The sequence below is a fragment of the Mustela nivalis genome (assembly GCF_964662115.1).
Source record: "Mustela nivalis genome assembly, chromosome: 8".
Taxonomy (NCBI): domain Eukaryota; kingdom Metazoa; phylum Chordata; class Mammalia; order Carnivora; family Mustelidae; genus Mustela; species Mustela nivalis.
Genome location: NC_139027.1, coordinates 18,820,233 through 18,838,457, shown reverse-complemented (window position 1 = coordinate 18,838,457; position 18,225 = coordinate 18,820,233). Strand labels below are relative to the sequence as shown.

The 18,225-nt window shown below is 57.0% G+C and overlaps 1 protein-coding gene across 7 annotated transcripts in view; it reads left to right on the top strand.

Moving 5' to 3' along the window:
• The window catches only part of DNMT3A (DNA methyltransferase 3 alpha), a 103,098-nt gene that overhangs the window by 74,683 nt on the left and 10,190 nt on the right, over positions 1-18,225 (top strand). For 6 of the 7 annotated variants that reach the window (XM_082745054.1, XM_082745059.1, XM_082745057.1 and 3 more), the window contains 14 exons: positions 9,045-9,260; positions 9,524-9,682; positions 10,132-10,239; positions 10,484-10,640; positions 10,974-11,123; positions 11,230-11,274; positions 12,001-12,080; positions 12,642-12,754; positions 12,858-13,041; positions 13,274-13,358; positions 15,369-15,514; positions 16,221-16,311; positions 16,501-16,649; positions 17,727-17,812. In XM_082745054.1, the coding sequence (XP_082601180.1) occupies positions 9,045-9,260; positions 9,524-9,682; positions 10,132-10,239; positions 10,484-10,640; positions 10,974-11,123; positions 11,230-11,274; positions 12,001-12,080; positions 12,642-12,754; positions 12,858-13,041; positions 13,274-13,358; positions 15,369-15,514; positions 16,221-16,311; positions 16,501-16,649; positions 17,727-17,812 (1,769 nt within the window). Of the gene's footprint in view, positions 1-5,509; positions 5,698-9,044; positions 9,261-9,523; positions 9,683-10,131; positions 10,240-10,483; positions 10,641-10,973; positions 11,124-11,229; positions 11,275-12,000; positions 12,081-12,641; positions 12,755-12,857; positions 13,042-13,273; positions 13,359-15,368; positions 15,515-16,220; positions 16,312-16,500; positions 16,650-17,726; positions 17,813-18,225 lie in introns of those variants that run through there. The other variant, XM_082745056.1, reaches the window with a different exon arrangement.

Here is an 18,225-nt window from a genome sequence, read left to right as displayed (position 1 = left end):
TCCACACCTGGCAAGAATCAGAATTACCGAGGGAGGTTTCTCAGTGGATTCCTGGGCCCTGCCCCAAGCCTGCTGATCTCCGCAGGAGGGCCCAAGAATCTGTATTTTTTAAAAAAAACCTCCTTGGGTGATCCTAATACAGTTAAACCCAACTAACTTGGGGATTCTCCTGGCAAGATGATCTGTGGGGCCCTTTCGTGAAGGAAAGGAAGCCCTGCCCTGTGCTGAGGACTGACCAGTCTTTCTGGGTTCTCAGAGCTTCTGAAGAGCCCCTTGCAGGCTACTCGTCAGGAAGCGGGTGTTTCCTGGTCAGGCTGGCTAAGCCAAGACCAGGCCCCCACCTTTCCCCCACAGGAGAAGGCTGGAGAGAGAGAATGACAGGAAGGGGGGGGATGTTGCCATAACAACCAGCTCCAGGCGGAGGCCTCCCTTCTAGGGGCTGGTACTTCACCCCAGTAATGGTGGTTTCCATGGAGATGGGTTACTGAGGGACAAGGGGAACATTTGCCCCACTTAGAGCATTAGTGAGGAGCTGCCAGAAGGCAGAACATCTCTAGGTGGGAGCCTTGGACCCCTGTCAACTTGAAGCCGCCCCCACCCCCCCAACTATGGCCTCTGCTCTCCAGGTGCAGGTCTGACACTCTCCTGCTTAGTTGCTCTCCCTGCGATTGGTCTCCCTAGCAACAAGTCCTGCTAACTCCTTGCTGTTGGCTCCGTGGCTATTTTTAGCTTCACTGCCAGCAGCCCAGTCCTGGTCATTTGCTTGCAACCTCCATATGGATTGCAGGGGAACAGGCAAACAAAGATTCCCCGGGCTCTTTGGAGGGGGGCCTAGGCATGGACCTCTTAGTACCTCTTAGAATTTTGCTCTGCAAAGTATCTGTCCCCAACTGGGAACTTGGGCAGTGGATTCTGGAGGAGGCTCCCAAGACAATGTTGAATCCAGTTCAGCAAACACTGTTTAAATACCCCTACAAGGTGCAAGGAGGTCTAGTCCTCACTGCTTCCATCTGAAGCCGAGCGAGGTCCAGGCCCTGCCCTCTAGGAATTTTAATCTTGTGGAGGAGAAAGATGAGTACACAATTGCCTTAGTGGGCAAATATTGGCAGGTGCTGAGAGAGGCTTACGAGGTGCTCTGGGAGTAAGGTGGAAGAGGGACAGGGTAATTGGGGGGAGGGGGGAGGTAAGGGGAGGGTCCAGAGCAGCACTGTTCCGGCAGAACTTTCTGCAACGATAAAAATGTTTTAAAATCTGTGCTGTCCAGAACAGTCGCCCCAGCCACGTGTGGCCCTTGGGACACCCGGAAGGTGGGCCAGTGCAACTGAACTTTTAGTTTTATTTAATTTTAATTAATTGAAATAGCACATGCAGTGAGTCGTGACCCCGTTGGACAGTTTGGGTCTAAAGAAACTCCTGGTGGAGGTAACTGGTGAACTGGGTGGGGGAAGCTTAGATGGGATTTGGGCTGGTGGGAGTTGAAGGGGAGGAGTGAGGAACAGCATGAGCAAAGGCACAGAGGCTGGGGAAGGGCATATTTGGGGAATAGCAAGTGGGTGGGCCCAGTGTGGGCCGCGTGATGTAAGCGCTATACAGATTGTGGGAGCCTTGAATGCCGCGTAGAGTGTTGTCTGTAATCAGTAGGTAGTCAGCATCTCCTGCTCCCGTGGGAGGCTTTTGGGCTTGTAGGTGGGAGATCAGATCAGAATAGACATCCATTTTGACCTCATGGCGTGTTGTCTTGGATATAGCCTCCCTGGCCTTGGGATGGCTGGGAATGCACGTATGGCCAAAAAAGTATGCCGGGCATCCTCGATGTGTGGCTTTGCAGATGGCTTCATAGGGATCATGGCTTCTCTGGTTTTGAGTAGAGGGACTCAGGCAGTTAAATATCCTGTTTCGTAGAGGCCACATCACCTCCCCGCTCCTTCCAGCACTGGATGTCATGTCAAAGCAGAACACCCAGCACAGCTGACACGGCAATCCCACCTTGACATGTGGGAACTCCTGCTGGGGCTGGAGGGGGGGGTGTAGTGGGGGGGTGGGATGGGGGGGTGGTCGGCTCTCAGTTCCGTGAGCTGGAAAGTCAGATTAACCGCACTCACTGTGACCATGTTCTTCAGAAACACAGGAATGTGACAGATACCATAATGTTAAATTTACCGATTTCTAACGGGACGGGTCCTCCTTGCCACACAGATCCTGCCGCTTGTCCTTTGGCCTTCGGGCAACTCAGTGGTATCAGAGTCACAGGAAAACGTTATTAAGATTAGAAGTTTGCTTGATGAATCCAGGGTCAGGGTGAAGAGTCAGGTGTCCTGAAATAAAGTAATTCATCAGGCCTGCTCTCTCCCTGTCAGGCAGGAAGGGTGCCCTCTCTTTAAGGTCACCCTCTCTTCGGGGCGTCCTGGATATTTCCTCTCCAACACTTCTTTTAGGCTCTTGACATCCACCAGATCTTCTTTTCATTGAGGAGTTCCCCCTTTTCAGCCTACTTTTACCACGTTCCCAAGACCTTGCCTTGTTTTGCATGACTCTTCTACTTCTGGCTGACCATCTTTATCACAATCAAAAGACCTGTCTCAGGGCGCCTGGCTGGCCCGGTTGGAATTGATCTCGGGGTCGTTGAGTTCAAACCCCACGTTGGGTGTAGAGATTACCTAAATAAATAAGCAAACTTAGAAAAAAGATCTATCTCAGGAGCCAGCTCTAGAGGATTACTTTGGAAGGCAGAAGACATATGTGACCTGAGGATCCTTGAAGCCTGCCCTGGTTTTTTCCCTGACCTTTTGCTAAGGTCCCCTCTTGTTCTAACTCTGAGGTCTCTTCTGTTCGAGGGTCTTTCTCTGCCCACTGAGCATGAAGAAGACACGAATCTCTGAGTGACTCAGCATCATATGGAAGAGGGGGAAACCCTTCCTCTCTGCATGACTACAGGAGAGGGATGGTAGCCGAGGTTGGCGAGGGGGCAACCTTGAGTTTGGGCTTTCTTTTGCTTAAGCTGGGAGCTGTGTAGGAGGAATAAGATTTGAGTTAATTTTAAAAGATAAGAGTAAGGAAGTTTGGCAGGTGGAGGGAAAGGCTACTTTATAAGCGGGCCAAGAGAAAGTGAAAATGATGGCACTGGTCCATTCGGACACCTTGAGTCCTGGCTGCGTGCATAGACATCGCTGCTTGCTATCTGAAGAAGTCCCAATACCAAAGAGTTGTAGAGTCGAAGATATTATAGCCACATGGTAATGGAGAAGGAACTGTCATAGAGGAGATAGAGCGTGTTTAAAAAGAGCCAGCCAAACCAGATCAGAAACTTCATTTGAGAGAAGGCCTGTGGGGGGGCGGGATATTGGAGTGGCCTTGTTTACTGGCCCTGGATGCTGAGCAGACATCAGTGAGAGAAGCAGCAAAGCAAGTCCTATTGCATTCCTTAAAGGACAAGAGCAGGCAGGAGGTATAGATTCATGGTTTCTCATCTCTGCTTGGGGCCCTCCTGAAAAATTGTGCCAGAAACCTTGATGGGGTTGAAAGATGGGCTGGAGCAGAAGAGCCTGTGTTTTGTGGAATGGCTCCTTCTCCTAGCTGTATGGTTGCTGGGCCTCCGTCCAGCTTGGGAGAGGGAAGTTTGAACTTCCCAGGTATTATTTGGAGAAAGCCCTCTCTCTGGTTTGGCATCCTCCTCCCTCTTCAGGGCTTGCTTGCTCTGATGGCCCTTGGAAGAATGCTGAGCCCCAGGAGGGAAGGTGGGCTGTCCTTCCCAGCACATCTCTTGACCTCATTCTGTGGGCATGGCTTCCAGCTGGTATGTTCCCAGCTGACTATGGCTGGAAGCCAGGCACCTGGGGCATTATCTCTTTAAGAGATGCTGGTATCCCAGGGCCTGGGAGGGCAGATGTTATCACTTCTGTTTTGCAAATGAGAAAAACGGACCTCTTGGGGTTAAGTGACTTGTCAAGGTCATGGTGGTGGAACCAGAACCCAAGTCCAGATCTTCCGACAGGTGCTGCTGGCTAAAAGGCCCTCTGCTGCCCAGAGCGATTACGTTCAGTTCCTCTGCTCTTCTGATTCATCATGCAAACTGAAACCAGGTTGATCTTTCCAAAATACCCGTTCATCTGGTCTTCTCAGAAAGTCTGCTCTTTTTCTTCGCTGCTCTAGGATGCATCCATTGACCTCCTTCTCAGCAGCCTTTAGCCTGAGTCCTACTGGGAGGTGGCAGGTGGAGGTGGGCAGATTTTACTCCCATTCCAGCCTTAGATCTCTTTATTTCCTTCCTTTCTTACCTCATTCCAAATCGGATTCATCTCTGCTGCGCACTGCCCTCCTTAGCCTCATTTATCATTCCTATTAGCCATTTTTCTGGTGGCTTTCAAGCCAGCCAGGTCGGTGGGGCTTGGTATTTGTGGTATAGTTATCTTCACAGATGTTTTTCAGTGGCCTTTTCCTATCTCCCCAAGTGTAGTTGAATCTGTCAACTCCTTGAAGGCGGGGCCAAGACGGTCGGCTTCTGTGTGGGGTGTGGGTGGAGACTCCGTGTGTGTGTGTGTGTGCGCGCGCGCGCGCGCGCGCGCCTCCCTCGGGGGGAGGGACCTCTGCTCCGGAGGAGGGAACTCGAATTGGTTGAGGCTGCACCTGGGGGCTGCACCTGGAGGCTCCGGGAGAGGAAAGTCTTTCCTTTGAGCCGCAGATGGTTGTGCTCAGGGATGGGAAATTGCCGAACTTTTCGGGTGTGCCCTCCCCACCATCACCTTGCACACAGGAACATGGGACATTCAGCGCAGATGCTGAGCGCCTAGGGGACCCAGAGGTTTGGCCAGGAAGAGGTTTTCAAAGCCTGAACTCAAGCCACGCTTTTAAGGGACCCCTTTCTATCCACCTGTAGTATGAAGAGGACAGCCCTCTCCCCAGCAGTTCTCGTTCTGGAGCGCTCCCAATTTCTGCAGGCGCCTTCTGTCCGCCTCTGTGTGCTTTGAGTTTTCCCTCCAGCTTCCTGGGCCTCTACGCTCATCTGTAAGCTTTTTCTTGTTTTCTTTTCTTTTCCTTTTTTTTTTTTTTTTTTTGGTTGTGCTTCCGAGAGACTGACTTTTAACAACTTTCTCCTGGCTCTCCCAGGCCGTCCACAACCTCCTCTCTTCTTTTGCCGGCGCTCCTGGCTCTCTCCGCGCTCCCGGCTTACCTCCGCCGCCGCAGAGCAGCCCCCTCCCTCCCGGTCCCCTTCCCTGCCTCTGCGGGCTCCCCGCCTCGCCCCACGGCGCCCCTCCGAGCTCTCGCAGAGTTGGGGAAGAGGGGGCGGGAGGGCCAGCCCGGAGGAGGAGGAGGGGGCGGCGCCGCCTCCAGCCCGGCCTGGGCGGGGTCCTGGGAACGGGCGGAGGCCCAGCCGCGCCCCCAGGCCCTAGCGGCGGCCCGCGCCCCTCGGACGGGAGGAGAGGGGCTGGCCCACTGCCAGCGTCTGAGAGCCGGCCCCCTCCCCCGGCCCGCTTGCAGCCAACCAGGCACTCCAGCGGGGCCCACGTGACCTGGAGTTCTAGACAAAGAAAATGTTCAAGCCCTCCCCCCCACCTCCCCCCTCCCCCTCTCTCTGGCCCCCTCCGCCCCCAGCCCCATCGCCCCCATCCCCTCCCCCCAGACGGGCAGCTACTTACAGAGCTTCAGGGCCGGGGCTCACACCTGAGCCGGACCACAGAGGGGCTGCACCTGGCCTTATGGGTAGGTTCCTGGACGGAGCCCTGGGGAGACTGGGGGCGGGGAGGCGGCAGGGGCCGGTGGGAGGATCTCTGGGCCGCTGCAGCCCTCTGGATTTGAGAAGAGTCAAAGTATGCTTCCCTGGCCCGCAGGAGCTGGCTGCTCTGCCTGGCCTGAGTTCTGGAGATGCTGAGTTAGTGCTGTCCCACCCACTCCCTCCGCAGGAGCCCCAAGCCCCACTCTTCCCAGTGCTCAGGTGGGACGTGACGGTGCAGAGCCCAGAGCAGCAGCCCCAGCGTGGGAGCCTGGGGCAGTAGTCATTGAAGGCTGAGGGGCAGGCCCTGGCCCCGCGGAGTTGGGAGCCCAGGAGTTGGGCTGCAGGCAGCGCCTCTCCCCAGCTGGCTGGCTGATGGGCTGTTGGCATTTCCTTGCCGACCTGTGCGGCTGGCTGGGGCACCAGTGCAGTCTTCGGGCCATGCCCACCTTGCAGTCTCTTGGGAGGGACCATTTCTTCTGTGCGTGTCCCTGGGAGCCAGCGGGCAGGCCTACAGAGAGAAGTGGTGCCGGCTGGGAGGGAGCAGTGGGACCCTGACAGGGGCCGGGGCCCATGAGCGGGTACCACGAGGGGCAGCCCGACGGTGGCCCCGGACAGCCTGGGATCCCCTGCGCCAGTGGGGAGTCCGCATGGGCGCCCAGACCTCTGACCTTTGGAACGGGAAGCAGAGGGAGGTGGAGGCGGGACAGCTGCCCAGGAAGACAGGACTGGTCGGGGAGGCCTTGCCTCTGCTAGTGTGGGGTTACCCTTGGCTTTCCCGGCTGGACAAACTCCAGACGAAGTGGCTTCCTTGAGCCGCGGTAGTTGGGGGTGGTAGGGTGTCTCCCTCGTCCTGCCCCACCTCTGGGCCGCTCTGGAGTAGGACCTTGGGAACTGGGGGTAGGAGCCTTTAGCCCAAATGCCAAAGCCCTGAGTTAACCCTTCTCTCTCCCATTGTTTGCCTGGGGAGGAGGGTTGGAGTGAGCGTGGAAAAAAGGCATTCCCACACTGCCCTCGGCAGACTATTCTAATGAGGCCCCTCCCCCACCCAGCCACCGTCTCTGCCACTTCTTCCCCTTTCCTCCTGCCTCCTGCTGCTAACCCACCCCCCCTTCCTCCTTCCCCCACCCCTGCTGGCCTCGTCCCGATGGAGGCCCCCTTCCTCCTCCTCCTCCGCCTGCCAAAACCCTGCTGGGTGCGTGTTCTCCTGCACCCAGTGGGTTGGGGGCGCTGAACAGCCGTCAGCAGCAGCATCTGACAAGCTGGGGGAAGTTGAGGGGGAAGAATAATGTTCAGGAACTTGCTGTGGAGGGGTTGAAAAGAGAGACAAAGAGGCTGTGGGGGAGTGAGGAGGGTGGCATCAGGCACGACTCCCTTCTAGACCCGGGGAGCCTGGCGCCCACCCGCTGCTGCTTGCGGTGCAGGTGACCTCACCTTTCCTCGGAAGGCCCCTCCCTCCCTCTGCCACCTGCACCTTGTTCTGGCCCCACGGGCCTCATCACCCCTGAAGGTCTTGGGGTCACCCATTGCAGCACCCTGGTCTAGATCAGTCACCCATGCCTGAATTTCAAGGAGGTGTGGTATTTCTCTGTGAGCAGACCTGGGGCTCCCGTAGGGCTGCCACAGCTGATTCTAGAAGAGGATGGGCTTGAGTGCACACCTAGGTGCATCTTCTTATGGGGGAGGGGGTGGTAGATAAATGATGGTAGGGAGGGAAGGGCAAAGTCCCAGCAGGTGAGAGAGGGGGCTTGCTTGGGAGGGGAGACAGTTGCTCTGCATTCTCCCCCGCTCTACCCCCACCCCTGCTGGCTTCCGGCTCATTTTCCCAGCTGTTTGTGGGCTGGGGGCAAAGGATTCATGATCCCAGCTTAGAATGTGTTGAGTCAGGGAGAGAACTAGGATTTCCATCCTCAGTGTTGAAGGGCTCCACCAGAAGCAGGTTTGGTTGGTGGCCTGGAGGCTTGAGATGGAAACAAAAATGAATCTGCCACACAGTAGACCTTGGAGCTTTAACACAAAGGTTCTTAACCTGGCGCCCTCGGATCTGGGAGTCTGTGGGCGACTTTGGAGACCCCTTGGCGTTTTTGATACTTAACATATATCAGATTCTTAAACCAGTCAGAAAAGTGGAGTGGAAATCCTTCAGATGAAATGCTTTTTTAGGTCAGAGCACCTTGGAAGAGCGAGGATTGCTCTAGAATGTGCTGTTCCGTGAGTTGCCAAGCAAAGACAGGAACGCACATGCTTCCGTTTCTAGCTCAGAGTTCTTACACTCCGACTTATTTTCTGATGTTCTTGTTCAGTCTTGAGGGTGGGCTTGTATTCCCAGCTCTAAACTCTCTGGGGAAGCTTCTTATTGAAAGGCATGTTGGAGATGGAAAGTTTTTCACTGAATGTGGTGGGAACAGGTGGAGAGCCTTAAAGTTTGAGTTCCCAGGTCCCTCAGATTCAGTCACTGGGGTGAAGTTAGGTTGAATGGTTCTCAGAGCTAAGGGTCAAGGATTTCATTCTCTTCTGTAGGGTGATGGGAATCCTGGAGCAGGTTTGGGGAAGGAAGAGCATGAGACAGTGAATGAATGGAGGCTGTCCAAAGGCGAGCATGATTGGGTTTGGGTTATTAATTTATCAGTAGGGTGGCAGGGAGGACATGTGGCCCGTAGTGTGTTCTCAGCAAACCGTTGTTGAAAGAAAAAATGTATTGATGGATCAAAAAGGCGTGTGTAGAAAGAATGAGCGAATCTGATAACATACATTTGATATAATCTTAAGATTTTAGAATGGCGTGGGAGCAGGCAGGCTCTGACGGGGCTTGAGCAGAGGGGGACCCAGAGCAGTGATTTCATCACGTAGACATCACGACCAGACTGGATGTGTGGACTGGAAGCCAAGACCAGGAATAGAAGGGGTTGATTGCCCAGGAAAATTGTAAAAAGGACGAGAGGATCCAGTTCGTGATTGGGAAGTAAGGTAGAGGACGGAGCCAAGATCTGTGGCCAAGCTAAGCCTCACGAGTACTCTTTGGATAGACTCAGTCTTGCCGTGTCAGAGGGTGGGCAGCTGACAGAAGCTGCCCTACGGAGGAAGCGTTCATTCGTTCGTTGAGCGGCACAAGAGAAGGTTGGAAACCAGCCAAATGATTGGAGTTCACCGACCAACTTCAGATTTTCCCATTTTCCGTGGCAAGCCAGTTGATGAGCAAAGAACTCAGTCCTTCACCTCCTGTCATTGTCTCCAGACCACAGAGAGATGGAGGAGAGCCCCCCCCCCCCTCCCCCCGCTGCCCCAGGGTCAAGTGACCTGGAGAGGTCAAGGTAACTTTTGTTCCTTATTTCTCCAGGCTGAGAAGAAAGCCAAGGTGATCGCAGTAATGAATGCTGTGGAAGAAAACCAGAGCTCGGGCGAGTCTCAGAAGGTCGAGGAGGCCAGCCCTCCCGCCGTGCAGCAACCCACCGACCCCGCCTCCCCCACAGTGGCCACCACACCTGAGCCCGTGGGGGCGGATGCGGGGGACAAGAACGCCACCAAAGCCGCGGATGATGAGCCGGAGTACGAGGTGAGCGGCTCACTGCTTCGCCCGCCTCGTCCAGCTCTTTCCTGGGTCCTTCCACTGCCAGCTCTGCCCGTCCTGCTGTCCTCTCTCCACCTGACCCCAGCCTCTTCGGCTCCCCAGTCTCGCTCTGTCTCAGTCGGTTCCGATGGAGCTCCCTCCTGGCTGTCCCGACCCTCAGATGCCCAGGGCTGGGGTTGCCACGGGGGGATCAGGGTGGCAGGGCCTCGTGACCGCCACGTAATGACTTCTGCTCCTTGGGGCTCCAGGACGGCCGGGGCTTTGGCATTGGGGAGCTGGTGTGGGGGAAACTTCGGGGCTTCTCCTGGTGGCCAGGCCGCATTGTGTCTTGGTGGATGACGGGCCGGAGCCGAGCAGCTGAAGGCACGCGCTGGGTCATGTGGTTTGGAGACGGCAAGTTCTCAGTGGTAAGTCGTGGGGTTTGGTGGTAGCCTCGGGGAGGGACGGGTCTGGGTCCCAGGGCCTGTGGTTTGGGGTTGGGGGACCTGGTCTGGAACTGGGGTGGAAGGACTGGGGCTCTGCTCACCACCCCCCGCCCCCCGCCAGTCTCCACGTGGGATCAGAAGAAACCCTAGAGAGAAGTGGGCCACCCTGGGGGGTTCAGAGAGCTGGGGTGCCTGCCAAGCTCTTGCATTCCAGGACGCTTTCTCCAGAACTCCTTTCCTGCTTGCGTTCTGGTCCTCTCCCACGTTTGGGTCAGACTCCTTTGAGCATCATGGAATTCTGTATCAATCCACCTGGTCCTTGAGGGCAGAGGCTGTCTCGATGCCCCAGTCCCTGCCCATTGCCAGGCACATGGTGGGGGCTTGACAGGTGTGGCAGGAGGAGAAAGCGAGGGCATTGGTGGTTCCTCCAGGTGTGTGTCGAGAAGCTGATGCCGCTAAGCTCCTTCTGCAGTGCTTTCCACCAGGCCACCTACAACAAGCAGCCCATGTACCGCAAAGCCATCTACGAAGTCCTACAGGTGAGCGCCCTCTGGGTGGAGGGGGCTTGGGCAGCAGGGACTCCTAGCTGGTCTTGGAAGGTGGAGTGTAGCTGTTAGGCAGAGGGTCCACCCACCAGGCCCCAGGACTCCCTTTGTCCCCCATGTCTCCCCCCACCCATGGCTCACCCCTTTCTGCACGCCCCTTCTCCCAGCTCTTGCCTCAGGCGGCCCTGGCTGCCCCCTAGCCTGTCCTCACAGCCTCCCTGCTGCGTGTTGCCTCCAGGTGGCCAGCAGCCGTGCGGGGAAGCTGTTCCCGGCCTGCCACGACAGCGACGAGAGCGACACCGCCAAGGCCGTTGAGGTGCAGAACAAACAGATGATCGAATGGGCTCTCGGAGGCTTCCAGCCCTCTGGCCCCAAGGGCCTGGAGCCACCCGAAGGTAAATACAGGTGCCCGGGCCAGCCTTCTGGGACCCCTGCCAGCCGGGCAGCTCCATGCCAGGGCTGGGAAGGCCCTGCTTGGAGGGCGCTGCCAGCTCTGTGGTTGAAAGGCTGAGGGGAGTGGCTACGGGTCTCCCTTTCCGCGGGGTCAGGGGTCAGGATAGGAGCGGGGCTGCCCTGGGACTCAGGATAAGCTCCTCCCCTTGGCTGGCTGGCACTGGAGAGCTGGGAGTTAAAACAAGTTGGGGGCCAGGCTGCACCCCTCTGTCGGCAGAATACAGGAGGGGAGGGAGCCAGTAACCGTGATCTCGTCACCTGCTCTCCCCATCCAGAAGAGAAGAACCCCTACAAAGAAGTTTACACAGACATGTGGGTCGAACCCGAGGCAGCTGCCTATGCCCCACCCCCACCCGCCAAAAAGCCCCGAAAGAGCACAACGGAGAAGCCGAAGGTCAAGGAGATAATTGACGAACGCACAAGAGGTAGTTGGCCTGGCCTTGCAGAGCGTGGCTGGCGAGGCTGGCGTTCAGAGGCGCGGGTGTGGCCCTCCCGGCCCCCTCTGATGCTGGGCTCTCCTCCCCTCCGCAGAGCGGCTGGTGTACGAGGTGCGGCAGAAGTGCCGGAACATCGAGGGTGAGTCCCGATGGCCACTGACTCCCTGGGAGGTCCATGGTCTGTTGCCCCCAGGACGGGCAGGAGGCTCCTAGCGCGGGGCCTGGTGCAGAGTAGCCTAGGCACTTAGGAAAGTTCAAGCGTCATGGGACATCTGTACCCAGTGAAGGCCTCTGTGCGGCCTGTCCCACCACCCCCACCATGCTTCACCCACACGGCTGTCTTCCTGGTGCTACCGTCTTACTTTCCTTTCAATGACACGTGCTGGTCATCAGGGTTTGAGAACTCCGGTGGGTCAGAGAAGGGTGGCCTCTCTTGGATTTGTTTGAGCTTGTGACCTTTGGCCTTTTAGTCTTCCTCACCTGCTCTCACCCAGTGGTCCTTAGCGCATCTGAGGGCTGGCAGAGATGGGGGCAGGAGTGTAAGACTGAAGGACTGCCCAGGGACTGTGTGCAGAGGCAGCCAGGGTCCGAGCTTTCTTCTCATAGGCAGGTTCCTGTTCTCCATTATGCATTTCCCGGGTGGGCGGCATTGCTGCTCTGAGAGCTGGGTGGGCATCGCGGTTGGGGCCACGATGGTCCCCCTGTATCATGGGACACCCTCCTAGACGCCTGGCTGGCTCCTTGGGCTGCTGCTTCAGCACGCCCTTTTCTTGCAGCCTTTTTGGAGCGGAGCTTGGGCCCCAAGGTGGGAAGGGGCCCTTTGAAGACAGTCACCCTGTTTTCTCTCCTCCCCTTGGCTTTCCAGACATTTGCATCTCTTGTGGGAGCCTCAATGTCACCCTGGAACACCCTCTCTTTGTCGGAGGAATGTGCCAAAACTGTAAGGTAGGCCCGGCAGTCTGCGCCTTCGCCCCCTTTGAGGGGCTCACAGTCGCCTAGAGTAGCTGCTGTGATGACCCTGCGGTCCTCTCTGGACGCAGAGTCCTGATAAAATGGGCCCTTGGGCATTGAAGTGTTTGACTTGCTCTTATTTGTCCTTCCCAGAAAGATTCTGTCCCTCTCGAAAGCCCATTCTGTCACAGTGTCCCAGTCCCTCATGTGGGGCGGGGGTGGGGGGAGGATGGACTGACGGATGGGGGAATGGGCTGCCGCATCCTTGGGGTCCCAAGAGGAAAGCCCGGGGCTGCAGCGAGGGACAAGGGGGGTGCAGCTGCCTCCCTGACCTCGTTTGGGGGCTTCCCGATTCCGCGCACGCTCTGGGTCAGGACACCTGTCGGCCCCGCCCCGCACATGCGGCGCAGTAGGCTGCAGGCTCCCTTGTGCAAGGCCGGCTGTGGTTCCCAGGCGAGGGCCCGGAGGCTGGGCGCAAAGCCTGCCTCCTTGGGGCTGGCCCGGCCATCTGCTGCCTGGTGGTCTCTGACCCCCCCGCCCCGCCCCGCCCCCCAGAACTGCTTCCTGGAGTGCGCGTACCAGTACGACGACGATGGCTACCAGTCCTACTGCACCATCTGCTGCGGGGGACGTGAGGTGCTTATGTGTGGGAACAACAACTGCTGCAGGTGAGGCCCCCCGACTCCCCGAAGCCCCTCCTCTCCCGAGCCCTGGGTCCCTCAGGGTCCGAGAGGGGCCCCCTCCCCGCTGCTACACTGGGCTTTCTTCCAGGTGCTTCTGCGTGGAATGTGTGGACCTCCTGGTGGGGCCGGGCGCCGCACAGGCCGCCATCAAGGAGGACCCCTGGAACTGCTACATGTGCGGGCACAAGGGCACCTACGGGCTGCTGCGGCGGCGGGACGACTGGCCCTCGCGGCTCCAGATGTTCTTTGCCAACAACCACGACCAGGAATTCGTGAGTGCTGGGCCCGGGCTGCCTCTTCTTGCCCCGTACCTGTCGGAGCCCGAGGGTAGGCGCAGCCAACCAGGAGGGCATGGGGGCCGGCTGGGGGGAGGGGCCTGAGCTGCCTGCGGGGGGGGGGGGGGTGCGGGTTCGCGGAGCAGGAGGGTCTGAAGCCGGAGCCTTCCTGGTGGGCTGGGAGGGCCAGCCGCGGGCATTCACCTGGCCCATTGTGCTCGCCACCTAGGACCCTCCGAAGGTGTACCCACCTGTCCCAGCCGAGAAGAGGAAGCCCATCCGGGTGCTGTCTCTATTTGACGGAATTGCTACAGGTGAGCACGAGGCCCCAGGAGATGCTGCCGTCCCCGTCCCGGGTGGGGGAGCTCCGCGTGTGTTTCACGCTGGCCAAACCAAATGATAGTTAACGGGACAGCCGTTGAAATAGTACTCCGCTGAGGAAACTTTCGTGTTGAGTGAGAAGTAAAATCCATGGTCAGCCACCGTGTCTGGCGGGGGGGCACGTGTCTTTGTGGGTGGCGGGGGAGGGCCGTCCCATGTAGGACAGGGTGATCGTTAGAGATTACTGAAGACTTTGACAAAGCCTCAAAGGACAGACTCGGCGACCAGAACGAAAACATAGGCTACAGTGACTGTAAGTCATGGTAGGAAAACAAAATAAAACCAAAAAACGATCAGTGAGAGTCTGAAGAATAGTTAAATCGCCCGTAATCCTATCATGAGCGTTTTGGTGTGTATCCTTTTCTGTTTTTTTTGCATGCATCTATGTATGTGTGTTTCTAGAATCCTACATAGATAGAAAAATAAAACGAGAGGATAGTAAAACTCAGTGTGTGGTAACTCGCTTTTTCATTTGCTGTCGTGACTTTCATGTTGACGCGGAATGGTGTCCTTTATTTGTAAATGTCGCATAGGGTTCCGCTGAGTGGAAGGTACCATGATTTACGTAACTAACCCTCTGTCGGGTTGTTGACTGTTTTCTCTGTTACGATCAGCGCTGTGACAAGCATCCTCAGACACACGTCATTATACACGTAAACTGTTCTCTTGTAGGGAGAGCTGGGGCACTGGGTAGGAAGGTGGTTTCACGTGGTTCTTGACCTTGCCCGAGAGCCCTCCCGGAGAGCGCTCCTGACTCAGACCCAGCCTCCTGCCATGTGCCCAGGCCGACGGCTCCTCGGAGGGGAATAACCTTCCTCGGACGGGGTGTCTTCACGGGACCAGAGGGGGACAGGCTGTCAGGGGGCCCCGGGTGGGGTGGCACCCCAGGCCAGTTGTTTATGTTCTGTGCTCAGCTCAGTGTTGATATTCTATAAACCCAGAGAAGTGAATTTACAGCCTTGGTTTCCCAGGCCAGAACCTCGAGGCCCTCTTAAACCACGCCACACCCTGAGAGGCTATAAAAACTCCTCAGTGGGGAGGTCGGTGGGAGGAGTGGAAGTGGTGGTGCTGAGCCCGGTTTCTTTTTTGTTTTTTTTTAAGATTTTGTTTATTTATTTGACAGAGATCACAAGTAGGCAGAGAAGCAGGCGGGGATGGGGGGAAGGCTCCCTGCCAAGCAGAGAGCCAGATGCGGGACTCGATCCCAGGACCTTGGGATCATGACCTGAGCCGAAGGCAGAGGCTTTAACCCACTGAGCCACCCAGACGCCCCTGAGCCCGGTTTCTCCAGAGGCTCTCAGGGTTCTCGTTTCCTTGCCCGCAATCCAGCAAACATTTGTGAGGGGGTTGTGGTAAGGAAGTGAGTGTAGTTTGCTCAGGAGGAAACGTGGATGAGCTTTTCTGTTCTGAAGAGCATTTGCAACCTAAGACAAGGGCCAAATTAGTGTACAGTGTTCTGAGGAGTGGGAGAGAAATGCAAAGTGCTGGGGCCTTACAGAGGAGAGGGGTTGCTTGCAGAGGGCTGCAGGGGGCAGTGGGGGGTGCTGTTGGGGAAATCTTTATGGAGCCGGTGGTGGCATATATGTTGAGTCTTGGAGAATGGGGGGAATTGCAGCTGGAGGCCATGGGCGGGGGTAGGGTGAGGAAGGAGTGGTCTATGCAGGATGTAGGAGCAGCAAAGAAAAGGCCACCCCAAAAGTCACCTGCTGTTCTCTCTGGTTCTGGAAACCACCTACTGTCTGGTCTTGATGGCCTTCTAAGAAGATCAAAGTAGGCATCCAATAGGCTCCCGAAGGATCCTGCAGCTCACTGGGCAAGGTCGGGCTCAGGCCTGTTGCTGACCCACGTGTCCTCCTGGCCAGAGAGCCCCCTCCCCGCCCCCCAGCCAGACCAGGGTGCTGGGAAGGAGCCCCTGTGACCATGCCTTTCGCTGGCTGGTGCAGGGCTTCTGGTGCTGAAGGACTTGGGAATTCAGGTGGACCGCTACATCGCCTCCGAGGTGTGCGAGGACTCCATCACAGTGGGCATGGTGCGCCACCAGGGGAAGATCATGTACGTCGGGGACGTCCGCAGCGTCACACAGAAGCATGTATGTCCGTGTCGTGGGGCCCATCCCACCCTCTCTGTGTCCCTCGCACTTGGCTCCTGGGCGCAGCCACAGCCCCCTTGCCTTTTGCTTGTTGACTCTCTACCTTTGTCCTTTTCCCCAGTCTCTCCTCCTCTGCCATCGTCCTCCTCGTGTGGAGAGGAAAGGGGCAGATTCTGAGAGGAACTGGGAGCTGGCCTCTGGAGGCTCCAGCTGCCCCCTGGCTAGCTTCACAGCCTTTGTAGCAGAGCCCTTTGGTTCCCATTTTTCTGATCCATTTGGCAACAAGTTTACCAGCCTCCAGGGGCATTTGGAGGGCGTTCAGATGGCCCAGATGGCCTGGCCAGAGTGCACGGAGCAGAGCGCCTTCCCAGCCAGCTGCCCGGCCAGGACCGTCTTCCCTTTAAGTGGCTGCCTTTCCTGTAGGGGGCACATGGTTTCCCTGCTGGCTTCAGAGATGATCCAATTGGATCCTTTCACTTTGTTTAAGAAACTGAGCTCAGAACAGCTCTGTGATTTGACCTGGTGCTGTGTGTGTGTGTGTGTGTGGTATGTACCTATGAATGGATACAGTGAACATACCAAGCCACTGGGTCGTCTCTCTCTGGTGCCAAAGTTTTTTTTTTGCCAAGTCCACAGATGATTTCCTTCTTCCTTTCTGCCTCCGTCCCCCGGACATCAGGCCATCCCCTTGCCTTTATCCTCCCAGATCCAGGAGTGGGGCCCGTTTGATCTGGTGATTGGGGGCAGCCCTTGCAATGACCTCTCCATCGTCAACCCTGCCCGGAAAGGACTCTACGGTAGGTGCTGCGCTCACCCCTCCGCCCTCTGAGCTGGTGCTTCCGCACGTAGGTTTCCTCCTTGGACACTTCTGCCCTGGGACAGCTACTCCCGACGGCCCTGCCCTCCCCCGCCCTCCCCATGCCCGAGCCACACCACTGCCCCGTGCAGACAGCCCCCGCTGACGGCTTTCTCTTCCGACCTCTCAGAGGGCACTGGCCGGCTCTTCTTTGAGTTCTACCGCCTCCTGCATGATGCGCGGCCCAAGGAGGGAGATGACCGCCCCTTCTTCTGGCTCTTTGAGAATGTGGTGGCCATGGGCGTTAGTGACAAGAGGGACATCTCGCGATTTCTCGAGGTATAGCCAGCAACCTTGGTTTGACCAGCTCACTAATGGCTTCTACCTTGGACTGCTGCTTTATCCCTGTCTCATCTGCATTGTGGAGCTGGGGACGTGACTTCTGCTTTGCCAGGGGCCTGTTCGGGAAGCCCGCGGGCCTCTCCGTTAGACAGGGAGGAAACACTGGTAGAGGCTGCCTCTGGAAAGAGCCTGTGGTCTGACTCTTAAGAGGTAGTGTGTAGGTGCAGGCCTCAGGTCTTCAAGGACTCGACTGTTCCCAATAGGGTGGGGTGCCAGTCTCCTACTAGAGTTTAGGGTTCTGAGTCGTGTTCCCCTGGGGGAAGCTTTGAGATGGCCACATCAGTTTTCCCCGACCAGAATGGCTTATTCTTTGCTCTCTGACACTGTGACAGATGCTCTGTGGCACCTGGAAAGTAAAAACATGGCTTACCTGTTTTTATTCCCCCATAATGTGGGTCCTGTGTCCGTGCGGACCTGGGTCGGAGCACAGAGAGAGAGTCTTGTGGTCAGGCGTTCTCAGGGTGGGTGGGCTGAGAGCTCGAGCCCATTCTCCAGGGTCTTGGGGGTCAGTAACACCTCGAGCTGGTGTTCTAAGTGCGAGCAAGTGTCTGTTTGGCTCATAATCTGGACATACAGTGAACACATCCACATGCACTGGAACTTTCTGGAGCAGAGCCTCTGGGTGAGCTCGAGCTACGTTGTCCGATTAGGGTAGCCCTCAGCCAAATGCGGTATTTAAATTAACATTCAGACTCCTCAGTCTCCCAGGCCTCATTTCGAGTACTCATTAGCCCCCTGCATCTACTCCATGGAGCAGTGCAGACAGAACACCTGTCTGTCACCCCAGAATGTGCGGTTAGGCTGCAGTGGTCTAGAATGTTCTAACGAGAGCATGTGTAATGTGGCTGGGTCCCATTCTGGCTTTTCCTGGAGGCTTCAGGCTGTCCTACTGCGAGGCTTCCTAAGAAAGGAAGCAAGCGCTTTTGAGGCTGTAAGGCTCTGAACAAGCAAGATGTCCTGGCACCGTCTGCCCTTCCTCTCTCTCTCATCTCTCATCTTTCTCCTGTTCCGTAGTCCAACCCTGTGATGATTGATGCCAAAGAAGTGTCCGCTGCACACAGGGCCCGCTACTTCTGGGGGAACCTTCCTGGTATGAACAGGTTGGTGAGCGTGCCCGGGCCTGGGGTGGCAGCGGGTTGGCATCTACGGGCCGCTCAGCCCGAGGGGGAGGAGGTCACTGAGTGGGCCTCGGGGGCCCTCTCCCCTGCTCGCCGGCTTGCTGCTCTACCATGTTCTTCTGTTTCCTTCCCTTTGCGGGAGAAGGGGAGTCGGGGTATAGAAAATATTTGCCTGAGAAACCAATGGCTAGCAGTTGAACTAGGAGACTCCCCACATTGCTGAGTCACATCGCTGGTTCTTGTGCCACTGGTGACTGATCTAGAGTCGTCTTGTCCTTAGCCTCCAGAGGTGAAACTCTGGAGGGTGGAGTCGGGATGGGGAAGAGTGGTGCCCACGGCTGGGCCACACCTGCTCTGTGCAGCTTCGACAGTTCTGCTCTGCTTAGTAGCCACGC